The sequence below is a fragment of the Heloderma suspectum genome, chromosome 4 (genome assembly GCF_057233095.1).
Source record: "Heloderma suspectum isolate Gila_16-S chromosome 4, 16-S_ref, whole genome shotgun sequence".
Lineage (NCBI taxonomy): Eukaryota > Metazoa > Chordata > Lepidosauria > Squamata > Helodermatidae > Heloderma > Heloderma suspectum.
Genome location: NC_139461.1, coordinates 251,098,967 through 251,118,720, shown reverse-complemented (window position 1 = coordinate 251,118,720; position 19,754 = coordinate 251,098,967). Strand labels below are relative to the sequence as shown.

Genomic DNA, 19,754 nt, shown 5'->3' with positions numbered 1-19,754 from the left:
TGTAAATCAAGTAAAATTGGTGCGCTCACTCCATTTCTTGTACTTGAAGGACATTTTTTTTAGAAATGGAGGTGGTGAAATTTGTAGCCTATCTGTGTTTATTCAGAAGTCCCACTGATTTCAGTAGGACATATTCCCATGTAAGAGTACATAACAGTGCAGTCTTGGAAGAGTTGAAGAAGGCAATGCCAGTCCTATTCAGAGGGTATCTTTCTTAACACATGTTATATGAGATTTTGTTTATCTGTTTCCAAATGGTGATAGGTATAGACTGGAACTAGATGATAGCCAGTGTATGTTTCTGTCCCCCCCCCCCATTTTTTTTTAACAAATGATTTCCCCTCTTGGGTTTATTTTTAGGGTCAGGGATGCCTATAACTGTTTTAGAGTTCAGTTTTCTAAATCCGATTCGCCTCAAGGAGAGGATCTGAGAGTACTTTAGTTATATTCCCTTTGTTTGTTTTCTCACGACACTCATGCAATTTGGTGCATACTCCTTTGTGTGCCAATGACCACAGAGTTAAAGCCCCCAACTATCCAGCAAGTGCTGTTCCTTGATGTATTATCTGACTAACTCTTGGTAGGGTGGAAGAACAATATATGCTATATACATATCTTTCCTACTCCTGCTCTTTATTTCTCAGTCACTGCTACACTGTGCTGTTTCCAGCTGGAAATCTAGTTAGTGGTTAGTGGTGTTGGTTCTGGTAGACAAATTCCAACCTTCTATCCTCACTCAGCAAAGCACCAAAAAGACGGCTAGTTCCAAGTCCTTTGAGAAAGTAACTGAAATTGGAAGAAACTGGCAAGCTGACCACCGTCACCTATGACAGGGGTGTTGAACCTCAGGTTTGGGGGCTGAATCTGCCCCACTGGGGGTCCCAGTCCAGCTTCCCCAGATGGGAACTTAAGTACATAAGCTTGTTTTAGACTTTGCTTTGCTCAATCAGATTAAAGTCCAGCTGGTTCTGCTCTCTAGTCCAAGAATCCCACTGACCAGCAAGCACGAATGGTCCACTTATGCCCATGCAAATATATACGAACAAGAACACATGAGCTCTGTAATCAACGTAGGTATATTTTAAGGTTTAGACAACATGGAAATCAAAGATGTCATACATCAACATTTTCAGCCCTTTTAGGATTTTGCAGTTTGTCTTTTAGTTCTTGCTGCAGTAAACTTCCTCTAGTAACCATGGATGATTGGTTGATGGGAAGGTGTTGTAACTTATGAAAATTTAGGTAGTTTTAAACCAGGCGGTGAGAGCAAATTGTTCAGTTGGAGGGACTGTGTGCTTGATCCAAATAAAAACTTGCTGCTTCCTTTAGCTCTGATAAGGTCCAGGTTCCCCTGTTATTAGCGGTGGCTTCTTAGGTGACAGATCCATATCTGCAAAACAGGATTGCTTTCAGCTGCCATTACAAAACAAAGAAATGTCAAAACTCAATCACCAAGAGGTAAGGAGGAGCACTTTAGAATGCGGCCTGCCTTCCAGTCCTTTCTTAGAGAGCTGCTTTAAGCAGTATTATACTTGCAGTCTTGGTTGGAGACCTGTGTCTTCAGTCGCTGCCCAGTGGGCTTATGCCCAAGCACTATGGGCAGTTGTTCTGCCCAGCGTGAATCACCTGCAGATTTGAGATGTGCACTTCTCTTTCAGAGGGTTACTGTGGCAAATACTGATGTATCCAGGGTCTCGCATTGAGTGGTCAGAGTCTTGCCTACAGTTGGCTCCTAACTGGGCGTGTTATAGATAAGCCTATAGGGTGCACAACCTTTTCTGTCCTAAGGAGTTGGGGCCACATATGTTCAGGTGTACACACATCCCTGCAATCTTGATACAAATCGCTCTTTCTTCCCTGCCAGCTTTTTGTTTTCCTTTGAATACCTGTTCTCCCGCCCCCCGCCAAAGATGTTTTTGAAACTCCCAAGTTTTGAACGCAGTTTGAACTGCTGTTTGCGAAATGTGGATCTAAAGCCCTCTTTGAGATCATGGAATTAGTTTCATGGCTCCTGGCCATTGTTTTTTTTTAGCATCCTCCCTTTTCTTAGTGCTATAGAATATCAAGGTGATGAAACTAATCCAGTTGTTTGGAAAAACTGCCACAGAAGGCAATATTCTATAGACATAAATGGCCCAGACGGGCATCTAGATTGTATTTATTATTTATGTTTGAAAGTACTGTGCTTTGTAGCTGCAGCTTTTAAAATGTCTTGCACTTTCAGGATTTTTAGTACCATAGTCAGTTATGCTGCATTATACTTGCTAAGACATAAAAGTATTCAAAGTAATTTTCTCCCAAAGTATCTTAAATCTCACAAAAATTTGAGTGTGAATTCATGTATAACTTTATGCATACAATTGTGCTTGTCATTTAATAACCTGAATGGCTGAAATGGTTACTTGTTGCCACATGTTCGGAATAGGCTTCTGCTTGACAACGGCAGTCAAGCTTGCAAAGCAAGCCTTTTCTTTGTTTTCCTGTTCCGTGTCACACGGTAGCTGACACTTAAACTGAATGAGTGAACTTGCCTTGAGTTGCATAGTTGCCAAACTTAAATTTTAGTGACTGCATTTTCATGTCTTCTGAAAGATTTGAAATGGTCCACTCAGAATCCATGTTTTTGTAATGGCTAAGTTCCAAAGTGCTTGTAGTCAACATATGCTGCACTGGCATAAAAGGAATAGTCTAACAAAGTTCCTGTAGGAGATCTTTAAGCAGTAAGAACATAAAAGTCCTGCCGGATCAGGCTGAAAGTCCATCAGCATCTTATTTTCCACCTTGATCAACTGATTCTAGAGAGAAGCCTAAAAACAGGGCATGAAGGTAATAGTCTCCTTCACTGTTGACCCCCAAGAGCTGGTATTCAGAGGCGTACTGCCTCTGAACATGAGAGATTCCATTGCTGCCGATAAATCTCTTCTCCACAAATTTATCTAATCACCTTGTAAGGCAGTGGTAATCAGAACATCTTATGGCAGTGAATTCCATAACATAAATTGAGCACTAGATTAATAACTGGAAGCTTTTAGTTTCAGGCTGTCTTCACATCTGGGGCTCTTTAGAAAGTCTCTCTTCGGTATGATTTGTGTAATTAGTAGAGGAAGGAGTGGTGAGGCGCATATACAGATTTTCTAGTAGGTCTTTTGAACTGTGAGATACCTTCTTTGCTAATGTGTTCTGAAACTTTGCTTTCGAGTTTGACTTTCAGTCTTGCTGTTCAGTTACACCGACTTCTAAATATTATGTACTAGAATGTTTTTTTAATGAATACTTCATAAATCTTGTATGGCAAAGTCTTGTTCTAAATAAATTTTTAAATATAATCTGTATTTTACTGCAGTGTTACCAGATGGCCTTATGTACATCACAGTACTTGTGATAGGTACAGTAGCATACGTAATGCTTTTACTCTCTGTTTGTGTTCATAGTATGTTCATGCATCTTGTAAGGATATGGAAAGGAAAGTTAGAGGATGTGAGAAGTGGAGGAATGGGGGAAACTAAGGTCATGTAGTATATCCCTTGGGGTATATATTGCTACAGCAGGAAATTATCCAAAAAATGAAAACTTAACTATACTAAAAATGTAGTATAGCTAAGAAGGAAGTATGGTTACATAGACCCAGTGCTTTGACATATTTCCTACTGCTGCCATTCTGCCAGGCTGCTGCTGATTAGTGTGTGTGTGTGATGCCATTTAGTAGAGCCTTGTGAAGGAGGGGTGAGCTAGGAGGCTCCTGTTGAATCTGAAATGGGCTTATGTTGATGGTGGACAGTATGCAGTCGCAAGAGTGATTTAGCATCTTGGTGCTGGACAGTGCTGTTCAGAGATGCTACCCCTTGCTATGTTCTCATGCTTTTGTGTTAAAATCTGTTTTTGCTGGATTTGGTGAAAGCCAGTGTGGTGTAGTGGCTAGACTGTTGGACTGGGAGCCAGGAGATCTGGGTTCTAGGCCCCACTCAGCCATGGAAGCTCACTGGTGACTTCGGGCAAGTCACAGACTCTCAGCCCAACCTACCTCACAGGGTGGTTGTTGTGAGGCTAAAATGGAGAGGAGGATTATGTACACCACCTTGGGTTCCTCAAAGAGGAAAAAGGTGGGATATAAATGTAATAAATAAATAAATAACAGAGCAGATCATGTTCCTGCAATTGCCGTTTTACTTATAAGCTAATACACAGTTGGTTTCTTATTCTTTCCTAAATGATTAGTTTCTAGAGGAGTATCTGCTTTTACCCAGTATATATCTGGCAGAAAAAAAATTAGAAGGTCCTTGATTCTTCACCTTCTAAACGGAGGCATGATAATCCTAACTAGTGCAGGGAAGAGTGATAGGAGCTGGTCTGTTTTTACTACAAAGAGTATAGCACAGTGGGCTTGTGGAAGAGAAAGGGATTTTTTTATTATAGGTCCCTGCCCCCTCTCAAAGCCTTTGCACTGTTCTTCACAGAGTAAGTAAAATCAGCTCTAGCTGCTCTTCCTGCATCCCCTGCACCTAAGGAAGCATTTCTGCTAGTGCAGAGTAGGATAAGCTTTGGATTTGCATGGGTATTCTGCAGCATCTGTGCAGTCTCAAATATCCTGAGATCTGTGTTGGCACATCAAAGAGAGAACATGTGCACATGGGATGTGCTATCTTTGAGGATTTGGCTGTCAGTCTAGTCAGGATTTCTTGATATCTGGCAAATGTTTTGCTTATTGCTGCAGTAGTTGTGTTAAGTTACCTGGGGAAAGTAGCTTCTTGGAGTCTTGTTCTTTCATATATATATATATATATATTAAATTGAAAATCTGTACTTTTTATATACCCAGTATGTTAATGCCATTGTGTAAAATAATGCTGGTATGTAATGCAATTGCATAAATAGCCAAAGTTCTAAGTAAGTTTTCAGTGTTATTGTCTTGACTAGAAGCACCTCTGGGAAAGATATGAGGGAGACCTTCATAATGTTGAGATGTTAGAAAGAGAAGAAAAGCTGCTTCTTGAGGAACATTTTTAATAAGGGAGTGTGTTTCAGATTTGACCAAGAATTGTACAGAGTTAGTCTTAAGGTGTTCAAGGACTGCACAGCAATGCCTTTTTGTGGATTTGGTTTCCTTTGAAAGGTTAGTGTATATTGGTTATTGCACATCCAAACGTAATGAAGGTCTTTCCTGAGAAATCAGGTGACTTTTTTCTATTGCTTAGACTTTTGTGCAAAAAAAAGTTATGGCAATCTTTTCTTTTCTTTTTTTAAGTGTTTTGGGGGGAAATGCTAAATATTTTGTTTAAGAACTGACAGAGGGATTTGCTTTGTATAATAATGCAAGTTGGCTTTAAACATTGTAGCAAATTATGTTAATAAGTATGTGCAAACAGACTTGCAAAACAGTTGTATTTTTTTAAATAAATATTTTTTAACAAAATTAGTTATCTTGAATGTTTCTCTCTTTTGCAATGGAAAGTAGTTGCAGTTGCAGTGCAGTTTTTTGTGTAAGCCTTTAACTGTGAATACTCGAAAGGGTGGCAATAATGTAATCACCAAGTATTGTCAGAACCTGTCTTCTCTGTATAATGTAAACTTGCCTCCTACCTGTATGTGGTGATGGTGGCATTCTTGGATCTGAATGTATTTAAATGATGCATATTTGTTGCCAAGTGCCGGTGTGGACTCTCAAAGGTGCAGATGTAGCCTTGCAAGGTAAAACACTTGCGTGGTATCAGGATATCATTTGAGAATCCTGCTTTAGAAGGAACTGAGCACCTTGAGCCTCTTTCTTCTTCTTTTGTTGTCCTTAAGTTTTGTGCTTCATGTCACCTGAAGTATCTGCAGCTGCTTAGCTCATTTCTGGATTGATTAAAGAGCTTGAATTAGAAAGAAAATTCAACTGACTGTCACTGAAGATGTTTTATATTGGTTTTTCTAAAGAAGTTTTGCTGCCTGAAGCAGCAGCAGCACCACACTTTCAGATGTCTTGAAGAAACTGCCACTTACACACCGTTCCTGCCTTCGTCTGTCTGTCTGTCTGTCTCTCTCTCTCTCTCTCTCTCTCTCACACACACACACACGTGCTGCCTGAAGCAGATCACTTCACTCAGCTCCGTGGCACGGCTGGCCCTGAAGATCTTGCTCTAATAGTCAGGGGTAAGCTATATAAGCAATCAGGCTTTCCCCAGATGGATCTCTCTTTAAGAATGGGAACTAAATGCACAAATGCAAGCAGGCTCCAATTGCTTGACCCATTATATTCAGCCCCTAGGGCTGCACATGCATGCTCTTGAACAAAATTATTGGGGGGGATGAATCCAGATCCCACTCCTAGCAAGCAATCAATGTAATATTTCCTTTTCCATAGCATCTTCAAAAGTGAAATATTGCAACCTTTGTAGCAGGAATCACTGTTATTCTGAGAAGCCTTCTGCATAGACAACATCAAATGCAGCAGTTTGCGGCTTTGCCATATAAACGTAATGTCAGTGGTGTCTAATCCAAATCTGCCTAGCTGTACTGTGGTTATAGTTAGAATGGGAAGAAGACAAAAGGACAGTTTATTTCTTCTGAACAAAGGGACGTGAGCATCTTTTTTTGGATAGACACATACTCTGATTCAGTGGAGGCAGAGCTTCGCAGATTGACATGCCAAGCATACTAGTAACAGGCTCGATTGATCTTAATTCAAGGCATGCATGCTAATTGACTGCTGTAATGATCTGGCTGGAATTAAATATAGCTTTTTATACTAAGGATCAAAGTGTCTGGTCATGTAGCTCATACACATTTTGCACTAGAGTCTATAGTGATTTATTAGTGGAGCAATTGTAAAATTAAGCTTCTGTTTAGCACTCTGTCTTAACATGTAAGGACATTAAGGCTGCAATCCTATACACATTTACCTGGGAGTAAGTCCCACAGAATTCCATGGGGCTTACATCTGAGTAGACGTGTAGGATTGCACTGTAAACAACCAAAACTTTCCAGAAGCAAGGGGTCACTAGTTACAGTGCCCAACCGTGGGTTGCATCCAATGTTAGTCTAATTTGAGCCACATTCATTTCAATGGGTCTACTCCAAATAGGACTAACACTGGAAACATTCCAGTGTTTCTGTATTACATGGAAAGTGCATGTCTATGCTGTTACAGTGTAAATTATATACAGTTATAATTCATGACTTGTTATGTTGTGTCCTCAAAAAACACTTTTACTCCTCATTTATGTTTTACATAAGAAGTTACACTTTAAACTCAGTGGCTGGCTTCAAATATAATATCACAAACTATGGTTTGCTGTTACAATAATAAGCAGGTATAAACTTGAGCTTATGTGTATTCTTCTCCCTGTGCATCATGGGATAAGATTAAAAGCTTCCAGTCCTAGTTTATGGCAAACTGTTGTTTACTGCAAACCAGGAGCAGAAGTTTCTATTCTCCTCTGCTTGCCTGAGTGGAAAGCAGGAGCGTGAACACCCAAGACTCATGCCTGCTTGTTCTGTAATACCAAATTCTTAAGCCTTAAGGCCAAAGACCACTTAAGTGAGTCTGAGAACGTAAGTTTGCTTTAGATCTGCTTTGCTCAATCGGATTGAAGTCCAGCTGGTTCTGCTCTCTAGTCCAAGAATCCCACTGACCAGCAGGGACAAACGGTCCACTTATGCCCATGCTGATATATAATAACTTAAGGGCACAAGAACACACAAGCTCTGTAATCAAGGAGGGTATATTTTAAGGTTTAGACAACATAGAAATCAAAGATGAGGGTGCATACCCATGCAACATAGCAATCTGAAAGCCAAATGGCAACACAATTTCAGTATAACTGTACAGTTTTGAGATGAGCAGTGCAAAAAGCCTCTTGGAGAAAATAGCTCTGCTTGAGTGAAGTTGCCGGGTCCCATCTTAGTCATTCCATGAGTTCATGCGACAGTAACAATCATATTAAACATTCCTTTATATACATACACATGTATATCCACGGGACAACATTTGCAACAAAACTAACTCAATGCTGCTAAAGCTATGCCTTAAACTATCCCGATACCTTCATTTATAGCAGCCATGAAAATGGCTGCTACTGTCCGGATATTCAGTACCACTCAACTTCTGCTCACGGAAGGCACCTATTATTATATTGCACAAATGGAAGAGATGTGACACTTGGCTTGTGTACTTCAGCACTTTCATACTTCAGGAATTAGGCTCCTCTGTCAAATAAAGTAGCCTGCTGCTCTCTCATACCTTCTACTGTGCTAATTTTAAAATGCCAGCATATCCTGGTTCAACTGAGCTTAATCCATCATTAGTTGGATGATGGATCCCCTCACTATCCCATCACCTTGTGAACATAGTGAAATCTCATCTGGGGAACACACAAGACTTGAATACTATGACCTGGGTGGTGATTTGATGCAGTTTTAAAAAAATCTGGATGGCTGTATATAATGCCAGAGATCGAGGTTTTTTTTTTAAATTACCCTGCAGCAAAGAGTTTACAGCTTACCAGATAGGAGGGGGTGCCCACCAATATCTACAGATGCCTCCTAGCTATGGTGAATATAAAACACTGGGAGACTTCCCCACACCTGTAAAATGACAGCAATACACTTTTTCACCACTTGTGCCCCTAAACAGATCTAGTTTAGCAGAGGGAGGTAAACTTTCATATATCAAAATTTTCAGCCCTTCTAGGATTCTGCAGTTTGTCTCTTAGTTCTTGCTGCAGTGAACCTCCTCTGGTAATGATGGACAATTGGCTGATGGGAAGGCGTTGTAACTAACGAGTCCGATCGTAGAAAATTCAGGTAGTTTTAAACCGGGTGGTGAGAGCAAATTGTTCAGTTGGAGGGACTGTGTGCTTGATCCAAATAAAAACTCACTGCTTCCTTTAGCTCTGATAAAGTCCAGGTTCCCCTATTGGCGGCGGCTTGTCAGGTGACAGATCCATATCTGCAAAACAGGACTGCTTTTCAGCTGCCATTACCAAACAAAAGAAATGTCAAAACCTGTCTACTGAGAGTTGAGGAGGAGCTCCTTAGAATGTAGCCTGCCTGCCACGCTTTCCTGAGAGGGCTGCTTTAAGCAGTACTATACTTGCCGTCATGGTTGGAGACCTGTGTCTCCAGGCGCTGCCCAGTGGGCCTATGCCCAAGAACTACGGGCCATTGCTCCACCCAGTGTGAATCGCCTGCAGGTCTGAGATGTGCACTTCACTTTCGCAGGATTACTGTGACAAGCACTGATGTATCCAGGGTCCTGCATCGAGTGATCTGAGTCTTGTCCACAATTGGCTCTATCTGGAGCATGTTATAGATAAGTCTATAAGGTGCACAACCCTTTTGGCCCTGAGGGCCACATGTGATGTCAGTATGGGGGTTGGGGCCACATATGTGTATGTATGTACACATGCATCCCACGAAAAATGTGTTTAGACTTGCAATGTATTTTATGGGGGAATATTTCTTTTCCCCGCCCCCGCCCCCATTTCCCTCCTATAAAATATACTTTGTTTTCCCTAGACGTCACTTCCAGAAGTCGACGGGTGTGTGGCTGCTAGAGCATTGTGGGCCCAACCAAGCAGGAAGAAAGGACAGGAAGCAGCTGTAAAATAAATACTTCCTTGCATTTTTTTAAAACTCTGAGCACTCCCCGCTTGCTCCGCACTAAAAGTATACACACCTCTTCCTTTCTTTTTAGAAGTGTGTGTGTGTGTGTGGTGGGGGGGGGCGCAGGCTGGCAGTCTTTACCTGACTGGGGCTGAGGGTGCATCCTGTGGAACAACAGAAGGAAGATATAGAAAGTAAAGGCCAAGGCTCCGAAGATGGTTCCACAGACCAGGAAACTGTAACTGCCCTGATCGTGAATGATCTGTTACGGAGAAAAACATGAAGTTTAGATTCTGTAGCTTCAGTACAGCCTTAAAAACTAATGAGAGCAACACACTGCTTTGATCGGTCTGGGAGCCAGAGGAATAACGACGTCAAACTGCTCCAGTAATGCTGACTCGGCTTATATAGGATCCATTTCCCTGTGGGTTGTTTGAGCCAGATTGTCTGACCTTTGGGGAAAGTGGCAAATGCCATCTGTTTCCCTGGGGTTTCTACCTGCATTCTACTAGTGGGGGAGAGTTCTAGTTCCAGAAATATGCTGGCCAGCGTTTGTTTATAAGTGTGCCTTTAGCCCATTCCTCTTATAAAATGATGTGGTTTAACTAGAAAAACATTTTTCCAACTCGGAACCTTGAATCCTTGTCCTCTCAGGAAAGCTGCATCGGTTATGCTTATATTTATTACATTTATAACCTACCTTTCCTCCTAGGACCGCAAAGCAATGTTCACTGTTCTCCCCCCTCCCCGCATTTATCTTCACAACAACCCTATTAAGTAGGTTAGGCTGAGAGAGCAGGGGGGGTGGCCCTCGGTCACCCATCAATCGTCATAACTGAGTGGGGCTTCGAAACTGGGTCTCCCAGTTCCTAGTCCAGCAGCCTAACCACTACACAACACTGATCTGTCAGCTTCAAAGAAAGGAAGCTAGAAAGGAGCAGGCTCCATGGCAGAGAAACGCTTAAAAATGCCACCTGGTGAACTATGCTGCAGGATGGAAGACAGTAGGATAGCTGCAGGATCCAAAGTTCCGCCATCTGAACTGGCATGAGTACGTCATCTGACATCGGCATGTCATACCTCAGTGGCAGAGCACCTGCTTTACCTGCAGAAGGTCCCTGCCAGAAACCCTGGAGAGCGGATGCCAGTCAGCGTAGACCTGCCTTCCCCAACCTGGTGCCCTCCAGATGTTTTGGACCTCAACTCCCACCAGCCCCAGCTAGCATGGCCAATGGCCAAAACATCTGGATGCCAGCAGGCTGGGGAAGACAGGTGTAGACAATACTGAGCTATACAGACCAGTGGTCTGAGTTGGCATATAAGGCAGCTTCCTTCCTGCTTAGGATCTACTTCTGGAAGGTGGTCATGTGACTCCGTCATAAGTGTTGACAGACTGGGTGTGCCATTCAGGACAGCTTACACCTAACAGGGCCCGTGTCTGTCTTGCATCTTGTGCACTTACCGACCCCACCAGTAACTGCAGAACCATCTCTCCAACTCCTGCTCCGGTCACCAACACAGTAGTGGCACAGCCTGGGATAAAAATGGCACACGTTACATGCCTGGCTTTCTGTTTTAAACAAGCAGATGAAATGAAGACAGCACAAACACAGCAACATGGGCATGGATAAATTGGGCAGGAGAGCTAAGATTCTGGAAGACAGAAACAAAATTCTAAGTGATCTTGATAGACTGGAGCACTGGGCAGAAAACAACAGAATGAAATTTAATAATAGGGATAAATGCCAAGTTCTGCACCTAGGAAAAAGAAACCAAATGCACAGCTACAAGATGGGGGATACGTGGCTCAACCAAACTACAAGCGAGAATGATCTTGGAATTGTTGTTGATCACAAGCTGAATGTGAGCCAACAATGTGATGTGGCTGCAAAAAGGCAAATAGAAGCATTTCTATTAATAGAAGCGTTCCATGCACCTCGGTGTTCAGTCATGCTGGCCACATGACCACGGAAGCGTCTTCGGACAGCGCTGGCTCTTTGGCTTAGAAATGGAGATGAGCACCACCCCCTATAATGTCAGACACGACTGGTTGAGGACACCTTTACCTTTAATAGAAGCACAGCTTCCAAATCCCGTGAAGTACTAGTTCCCCTCTATTCAGCACTGGTTAGGCCTCATCTGGAGTACTGTGTCCAGTTCTGGGCACCACATTTTAAGAAGGATGCAGACAAACTGGAGAGGGTTCAGAGGAGGGCAACAAAGATGATCAGGGGACTGGAAACAAAGCCCTATGAGGAGAGACTGAAAGAACTGAGCTTCAAGAAGACTGAGGGGAGATATGATAGCGCTCTTCAAGTACTTGAAAGGTTGTCGCAGAGAGGAAGGCCAGGATCTCTTCTCTATCATCCCAGAATTCAGGACACGGCATAATGGGCTCAAGTTACAGGAAGCCAGATTCTGGCTGAACATCAGGAAAAACTTCCTGACTGTTAGAGCAATACGGCAATGGAACCAATGACCTAGGTAGGTGGTGGGCTGTCCCACACTGGAGGCATTCAAGATGAGGCTGGACAGCCATCTGTCAGGGATGCTCTGACTTGGATTCCTGCATTGAGCAGGGGGTTGGACCCGATGGTCTTGTAGGCCCCTTCAACCCTACTATTCTATGATTCTCACCTTAAAGAGCTTTTTTCACATCAGAATACATTTCTCCTGGAGATGTAATAAAAACAGTGGAATAGAAGAGGGCATTCAGATACAGGTAGTAGAAATGCTCTGTCAAGAATGATGCCCCATCCGTCTTGTGCAGTGATCCAAGATGGGTACACTTCTTTACTTACTGGTAGCTTCCTCCACTTTACCTAGGTCTGGTTGAGGGAGAACCCCAGGACCTGTGGTTTATTTGCTGGAGAGAAGTAACTTTTAGCAAGCCGGTTACTCCTTTTACTTCTCCCCTTTAAATATGTAACAGTGTGGCACCTAGGTGGGATCAATCTGTGGGCTACGCAAAATGCCACATCAGCTCCAGAGTCCAAGTCAAAAAAGTTTATTCAAGTTCAGTAGAATGGGACGGGAGAAACGAGTAGCAAAGAAACCGAGCAAAAGAATTCTAAATAATCCTATCCTAGACAGACTTTTGGAGTATCAGCAACTTAGGGCACAATCCTATGCCTGTTTAGACAGAAATAGGTCCTACAATTCCCAGCATTCCCCAGCCGGCATGGCTGGCTGGGGGTTGCTGGGAGCTGTAGGACTTTCTTCTGTCTAAACATGCGTAGGATTGCGGCCTTACTTGCCCAAAGCGAGGCTCCCTTTCCAGAGGTTTCATGAGATGGACAAAGACACAGATGAACCCAGCTCCCTAGGATCAAGGGGGAGAGGCCACCAAATGGATTTGCCCCAGTTGGGCTTCTCCAGTTGGTCACATAGGCAGGAGGTTCTTGATTAATCTATCTTTACACATAGAAGTAAAGATAGCAGGTGATAGCAAAGGCAGTGTGATTCATCCCCTCCTCCTAGACTGAATTTGGGTGTTTGGCTATGTATTTGGGATGTGACCAGTTTGCTCCTGGGGAATGGAGTCTATAGTTCAGGGGTACCCAACCTTTTTGGATTGGTGGGAACATTTGGAGAGATTATTGCGGGTGCACTCACAAAATGGCTATCATGGTGGGTGTGGCGAATCACAGAACACCCATTTCTCAAAAAGCAAACTGATGAAACTCAAGAGACAAGTAACTTGGCCAGGAAATGGAATACAAGACAGAGTTGCAGTCTGAGCCCGAAATGCCAAATCACATTTTTGCCACCACAAAGCACAACAAAATACCAATTTCACAGCATGCAAACTGGTGGTGCTCAGAGAAACGCACACACATGCGTGTGTGCACCTGCACCAAAAAAGCAGATAACACACACATCACAGACAAAGCACCCCTACCACCATCCCAACTTACCTTTTTCTTTTTTTCTAGGCAGCTGAGCATGCTGCACTGTGGACACCCATCATTTTTTATTTTCAAAGAATGTCTCTGGAGCCCAGCGGCATTCTTGGGAATAAACATGGTGCTGGAAGCCAGCGCTTTGCTTTGCAGCAATCCACCTTCCCAAGTTATTTTTTAAATCTAAATAAAAGTCAAAAGCAGGAGGGCCAGGGAGCCCGGTAGGCCCCAACAGAGGTGCCTGTGGGCACCAGATTGGACACTCTGGCTATAGGCTATTGGGGCCTATAAGAGAAACCCTTAAGCAGGTGCAGTGCCACAGCTTGTCTCCACATGCAATATTGAAGGACAGGATGGAGGCTTCTCTTTGCAATCTCATAAGGTCAATCAATTTTGCTTTGCTATTAGAAAGCGGGTACTCTATAACCTACCTCAGAAACGCAGACGATGCCACCCTAATGGCAGAAAGCGAAGAGGATCTAAAGAGCCTCTTGTTGAGGGTGAAAGAGAAGAGTGCAAAAGCTGGTTTGAAACTCAACATTAAAACAACGAAGATCATGGCATCTGGCCCCATCACTTCCTGGCATATGGAAGGGGAAGAAATGGAAGCAGTGACAGATTTTATTTTCTTGGGCTCCAAGATCACCGCAGACAGTGACTGTAGCCATGAAGTTAAAAGACACTTGCTCCTTGGGAGGAAAGCTATGGCAAACCTAGACAGCATAGTAAGAAGCAGAGACATCACCTTGCCGACAAAGGTCCATATAATCAAAGCTATGGTTTTCCCAGTAGCAACGTATGGCTGTGAGAGCTGGACTATAAGGAAGGCTGAGCGCCGAAGAATCGATGCTTTCGCACTGTGGTGCTGGAGAAGACTCTTATGAGTCCCCTGGACTGCAACGAGGTCAAATCAGTCAATCCTAAAGAAAATCAACCCTGAGTGCTCACTGGAAGGACAGATACTGAAGCTGAAGCTCAAATATTTTGGCCACCTAATGCGAAGAGAAAACTCTGGAAAAGACCCTGATGCTGGGAAAGACTGAAGGCAAAAGGAGAAGGGGACGGCAGAGGATGAGATGGCTAGACAGCATCACTGATGCAATGAATATGGACTTCAGCACACTCCGGGAGAGAGCGCAGGACAGGAAGGCCTGGCGTGCTATGGTCCATGGGGTCACGAAGAGTCGGACACGACTGAATGACTGAACAACAACTCTATAACCTAGGACTAAGCCACACTGCACACGCTAGGACTTGCTTCTGAATAAACTTGCATTAACTTGAATTGTTACTTTAGTATCTGTGAAGAATTAAAAATTTTTACACACAGTCCAGGAACAAACTCAACTTGGGAAGTAAAACTGAGCTCTCCACTTAAAGGTCTTTAGTTTGCTTTTATAATTGTGGCTGTTGATGCTATATTTTCAGCAAGAAGGAAACACAATTAGAGATCTGATTTACCTTTGTACTGGAGGATGTCTTCGGTGTAGGCCAACACACTGGGGAAAGTGCTGCTGAGGAATAAGCCAAGGGAAGCAGTCCCCACAAATAGAAAGACAACGCTGTAGGAAAAGATCAGGAGCAGGAAGAACGTTATAAGCACTCCAACCTGCAATGACACAAAAAGGAGGGAAGGGGGGAAATCGATATATGGAATCAGAACATTCTGGACTCAGCTGAAAAGGAGGAGCAACAATTAAAATGAAGAAGAAACAGATTGGAAAAATGTCAAGGTGAATTTCCCCTCCGGATAACAAATGGTTAACACATGTTTGAGCATCACTGAATATCATACATCCCGATGACATACGTGTGAACTGCCTGAGAAAAACACTGGGTTGTATCTAGACTTTGCCATGTTTCAAAGAGACTCACTGAAATCAGTGCGACCAGTTAGTAATGACTCCCATTGATTTCAATAGTCTAAGCAGGGCTACATCTGGATCCAACGCATTGTGTTTGAGATAAGAAAATTATGTCTGTGGGTGCTTGATCTGTGTGAACTGTTTCATACATAAAAGCCACTGCTTGATGCTACAGTGCATGTTGACATTTTCCTTGGTTTACAAGCCCAACCTTCAAGTCCAATTAGCATATCAGATTATCCAGGAGATGTATCAGCCAACTTATTTCATGAAACAGCTTCTCTGCATTCCAACAGATCACATTTAAAGACTTAACACAGAATTTAGCCAATAGCAGCTTCTTTGAAGACCATTTCTACCTAAGGGTATTTGTTGATTTTTGTGCCACTGGCTGCAAATGGCCATGTAGGGACTGCATGTTCCCATGACCAAGCAGGTTAAGGCCTTTAATGGTAGGGAACCAGCATACAGAGCGAGTCTAATGTTTCTCTTCATGCTAAAGGTTAGAAACAGACAGTGTCTTCCCATACTCTGGGTTGGATCCAGACTTAGCCAAAGTAGGCACACCAAAGTCAATGGGTCAAGTTAGTTATAACTAAGTCTCACAGATTTCAATAGGTATACTCTAAGCATAATAAAGTCTGGATCCAACCCTCTGGCTTGGGAACTTGGATGTCAAATCTCAAGAATCAGAAGGCAGCAAAGTGGACACATCTTCAGAAAGCAGGAACCAATCTGCACCCTGACACTGAGAAGCCTGCCAGGGATTGCTGCATCATCTGCCATTACTTGCCCATGCAGACAACAAGTAATGGCTATGTGTTTAATGCATGGCCCCCTTCAAAAGCACTCTCTCAATTTGCCCCAAAGCATTTCATCCAGAGGCACTCTGCTCCCACATGCTCACTGTGACTGCCTAGCACACACCTTTTACAAGCCTACAGAGAGACTACAACTTTAGAGAGCCAACAACATTCTAAGGAACTGGGGGAATTCTGGAAGAATTGCAGTTCAAAGAAATGTAAACACACAAGTCTTTGTTTTAAAGGACTCGCGTGAAGGCATTTGCATAAGTTCTACTTTAAGGCACCTAGCCTGGAGGTTAAGCTCAAAATATCACTTATCAAAATATCACATCAAAATATCCAGCCTAAAAATGGATTCATACGGTGTCCAATGACTAAGGTCCAATTTGCACTCTACCCTCTTCAAGGAAATGGGTGAAGCTACTCCTGCTTGTCTGAATCCCCCCAAAAGAGCAGCAGCCAAGACCAGGAGTTAATCATCCAGGGCTCTACTTCAGGTTTCCCCTGCCGACTGAAGCATGGCAGGTGTCTATAAAGAGCATGGCCTTCTCAGTTGTGGCACCAACCTTGTGAAATGCCCTCCCTAGGGAAACCTGCCTAGCCCCAATACGGAACATGATCAGACATCAAGTTAAGATATGTCTTCTTAGGGAGGCCTTTGGCATGGTCTAAGTGCTGCTAGTTGTTAATTTCCAACCCCCTTCTGTTCTCCCACCGCCATTTATTTTATTAATAGATTTATATACCACCGTTCTTCAAACAAGAGCCTCGTGTGGCGCAGAGTGGTAGGTAGCAGTATTGCAACCGAAAGTCTCCCCACGATCTGAGTTCGATCCCAGCGGAAGGTGGGTCTCAGGTAGGTGGCTCAGGTCAACTCAGCCCTCCATCCTCCCGAGGTCGGTAAAATGAGTACCCAGCTTGCTGGGGGAAAGGTAGTCACGACTGGGGAAGGCAATGGCAAACCACCCCGCTACAGTCTGCCATGAAAACGCCAGCGCAAGCGGTCAGTAATGACCCGGTGCTTGCACAGGAGGAACCTTCCCTTCCCTTCCCTTCCCTTCCCTTCCCTTCCCTTCCCTTCCCTTCCCTTCCCTTCAAACAATGGCAAGGCTGTTTACAAAATCAAAAACAACATACATAGCAATAGTGCAACAACACCACAGTAAAAGCAGCAAGAAAACCAAACTCGGGGAGAATGAAAAAAGGTTTTGCCTGGTAGCAAAGATGCCAGACAAATCTCGCTGGGATGAGAAGTGGACATGTGGGATGCCACACTTCGGCTACTTGCCCTCTGCCTCATTGGCGGCTGCCTCACCTTGGATGGCAGGAGCACCTGGCTGGAGCACCAGCAGCGAGTGCAGAGATGGGAGCTGATGTGCTGGGATTATTGTTCTCCCTGTGTTTTGCTTTTACCATACACCTGTTTTTATTTTTGCTGCTAAATGCCATTACTTTGTTCTTATTATTAGTCGTGCCTAGCTGAGTTCTGGTCACAAGGAGGCAATCTTTGTGATTCCTACTTCCCCCCTGCAGACTCTGGTGCCCCATGAAAGGCTGTTCTGGAGGGCTGTGGGCAGGTGGGGAAGCTACACTGGAGGGGGCTGAAAATGGAAGGGAGATGGGCAAAATCACCTCCCCTGTCTCCTTCCTTCTTCCAGCAGGGATCCTGGCATCCTCTGCGAATGGAAGGAGACCCTCTTTTCATGGAATGGCCAATCTGCCTTCTGCAAGAGGAAGGGGCTCCACTCGCAGAAGGCCCCTCCACCTAATTTTTGCCCCCACCCCCACCCCATTCAGCAGGTTCTCCTGACTCTGTGTAGCTTTTTCAGGGGATTGGAGGGGCTGCCACGGGAAGGAGGGAGCTGGGAAGACCACTCCCACCAGTGCAGTTGATCCAGTGTAACTCTGGATCCAACCCGTTATCTGTAGTTTGACTTTACAGTTGCAATTTTGTTTCATTCATATTATAAGCTGCTCTAATTTCTACTTGAATTACAGCAAGATATTTAAATTGTTTAAAACAAACAGTGAATGCCTTTTAGGAAAAGGCTATAACTGACTGATAAACCAGGAGGACATATCTATACTACAAACCCAAACTTTTCTTTCTAAACAAGGGCTGTCACAACAGCTCCCAAGAGGTCCCCCAGGAATGAAAGGCTTGTGAGGAACCACAATTGCTTTAAGAGATTCCGAGCTCCCACATTAAAACTACAACTCCCAGGGTTCTTTGAAGGGAAGCAACGTCAGTCTAACCAGTGTTCGCAAGAATCTCTACCCAGGATACACTCTTGCCTCCAAAGGAGGTTTCCGGTTGCCGATTAGACCAGTGTTACAGATCAGTGCAGCCAGAAAGTGCTGCAACCAGAACCCGCCTTCTCAAGAATCTTGGCTGTCTTAAAAGGAAGGGAGACTTGGCCGTACCACATTGATGAAAACCATAGTTGCTGGCTTCATTCTGTATGACACAGGGATGGAGATCAGCCTGCCCAGTGTGATGAACCCCCAGAACAGACTGGGCAGATAACCAGCCATCTTATGTCCCACTGAAAGTGGTTCCTCCACGGCATAGCTGTACACAAAGCCAGAGTATTCGCCCTGAAGGAGAGACAGAAACACACTGTGTTAGATAGATCTGCACTGCACGGGATGTGCACCACACTCTTGCAATGTTAAGGGTGGCCCTCAACATGTAGCATGCATTCATTCATTCACTGTATTAATCACTCCATAACAATAGTTCTCTGGGTGTTGTACAAAAAATAAAAACCCAATTAAAATCTCAATCTCCACACAAAACATTTGTAAACAGCAGCACAAGATTAAACCAGGCATTTAAACAGAAGCAATGGCTTAAAAACCCTGTACGAGCCATCAATTAGTTAAGAACATATAAAAATTCCGGTGTAAAACTACAAAACAAAACACAAGATGATGGCAACAGAGTATTTAAAAGTCCTTTGAGAGTGAAATAAAGTCTCTGCCTGGCACTGAAAAGACAAAGTAGGCACCAGGCAGACCTCTCTGGGGAGGGCATTCTATAAGGGAGGGGTTAGTGCTCAGAGGCCTGTTCTCTTATGGCCACCCACCATATTTCAGCTTGCAAGGGTGCAGGGGGAAGGGCAGGTGTTCATGATTGTAAGGCTCAGGTAGGTATATATGGGAAGAGCCAATCCTTCTGACACTGTGGGTCTCGAGCCACAAAGGACTTTATAGGACAAACCCAGCACTTTGAATTGGGCCCAGGCGTGAGCAGGGAGCCAGCAAAGGTGATAAAATACTGGCACAATAGGATTGTAGCCTCCTCAATAGAGTTCAGGGAAGGCTTACAGCAAGGATGCAGAACCACAGGCTTGCCTGCCAAATCCAGCCTGCCTGGGGCCCCAACCTCACCTTCCGGGGCTCCCCCTCCCTGTAGCCCCACCCCTTTCCCCTGACCACTGATCATTTGGTTGTTTTCCAGCTCATGCGCAGATTTCCCCCCTCCATTCTAGAAGATTGAAATGCCTCTCCTAAAGTCTTAGTTCCTGGCAGTAAGAGCTTCAAGCGAAAATATGCAGCTGTTTTTGGCCTTGCCCCTTTGCCATTGACTCAGCCCC

General features: G+C 43.9%; 1 protein-coding gene across 1 annotated transcript in view; it reads right to left on the bottom strand.

The window, feature by feature from the left end:
• Positions 1–4,989: 4,989 nt before the first annotated feature.
• The window catches only part of SLC60A1 (solute carrier family 60 member 1), a 67,537-nt gene continuing 52,772 nt past the window's right edge, over positions 4,990–19,754 (bottom strand). Inside the window, exons 6-10 of the mRNA XM_084853281.1 lie at positions 18,580–18,753; positions 14,946–15,093; positions 11,045–11,115; positions 9,724–9,844; positions 4,990–8,926 (exon numbers count right to left, since the gene is read on the bottom strand). Coding sequence (XP_084709407.1) covers positions 8,865–8,926; positions 9,724–9,844; positions 11,045–11,115; positions 14,946–15,093; positions 18,580–18,753 — 576 coding nt within the window. The 3' untranslated portion in view covers positions 4,990–8,864. The remainder of the gene's footprint in view (positions 8,927–9,723; positions 9,845–11,044; positions 11,116–14,945; positions 15,094–18,579; positions 18,754–19,754) is intronic.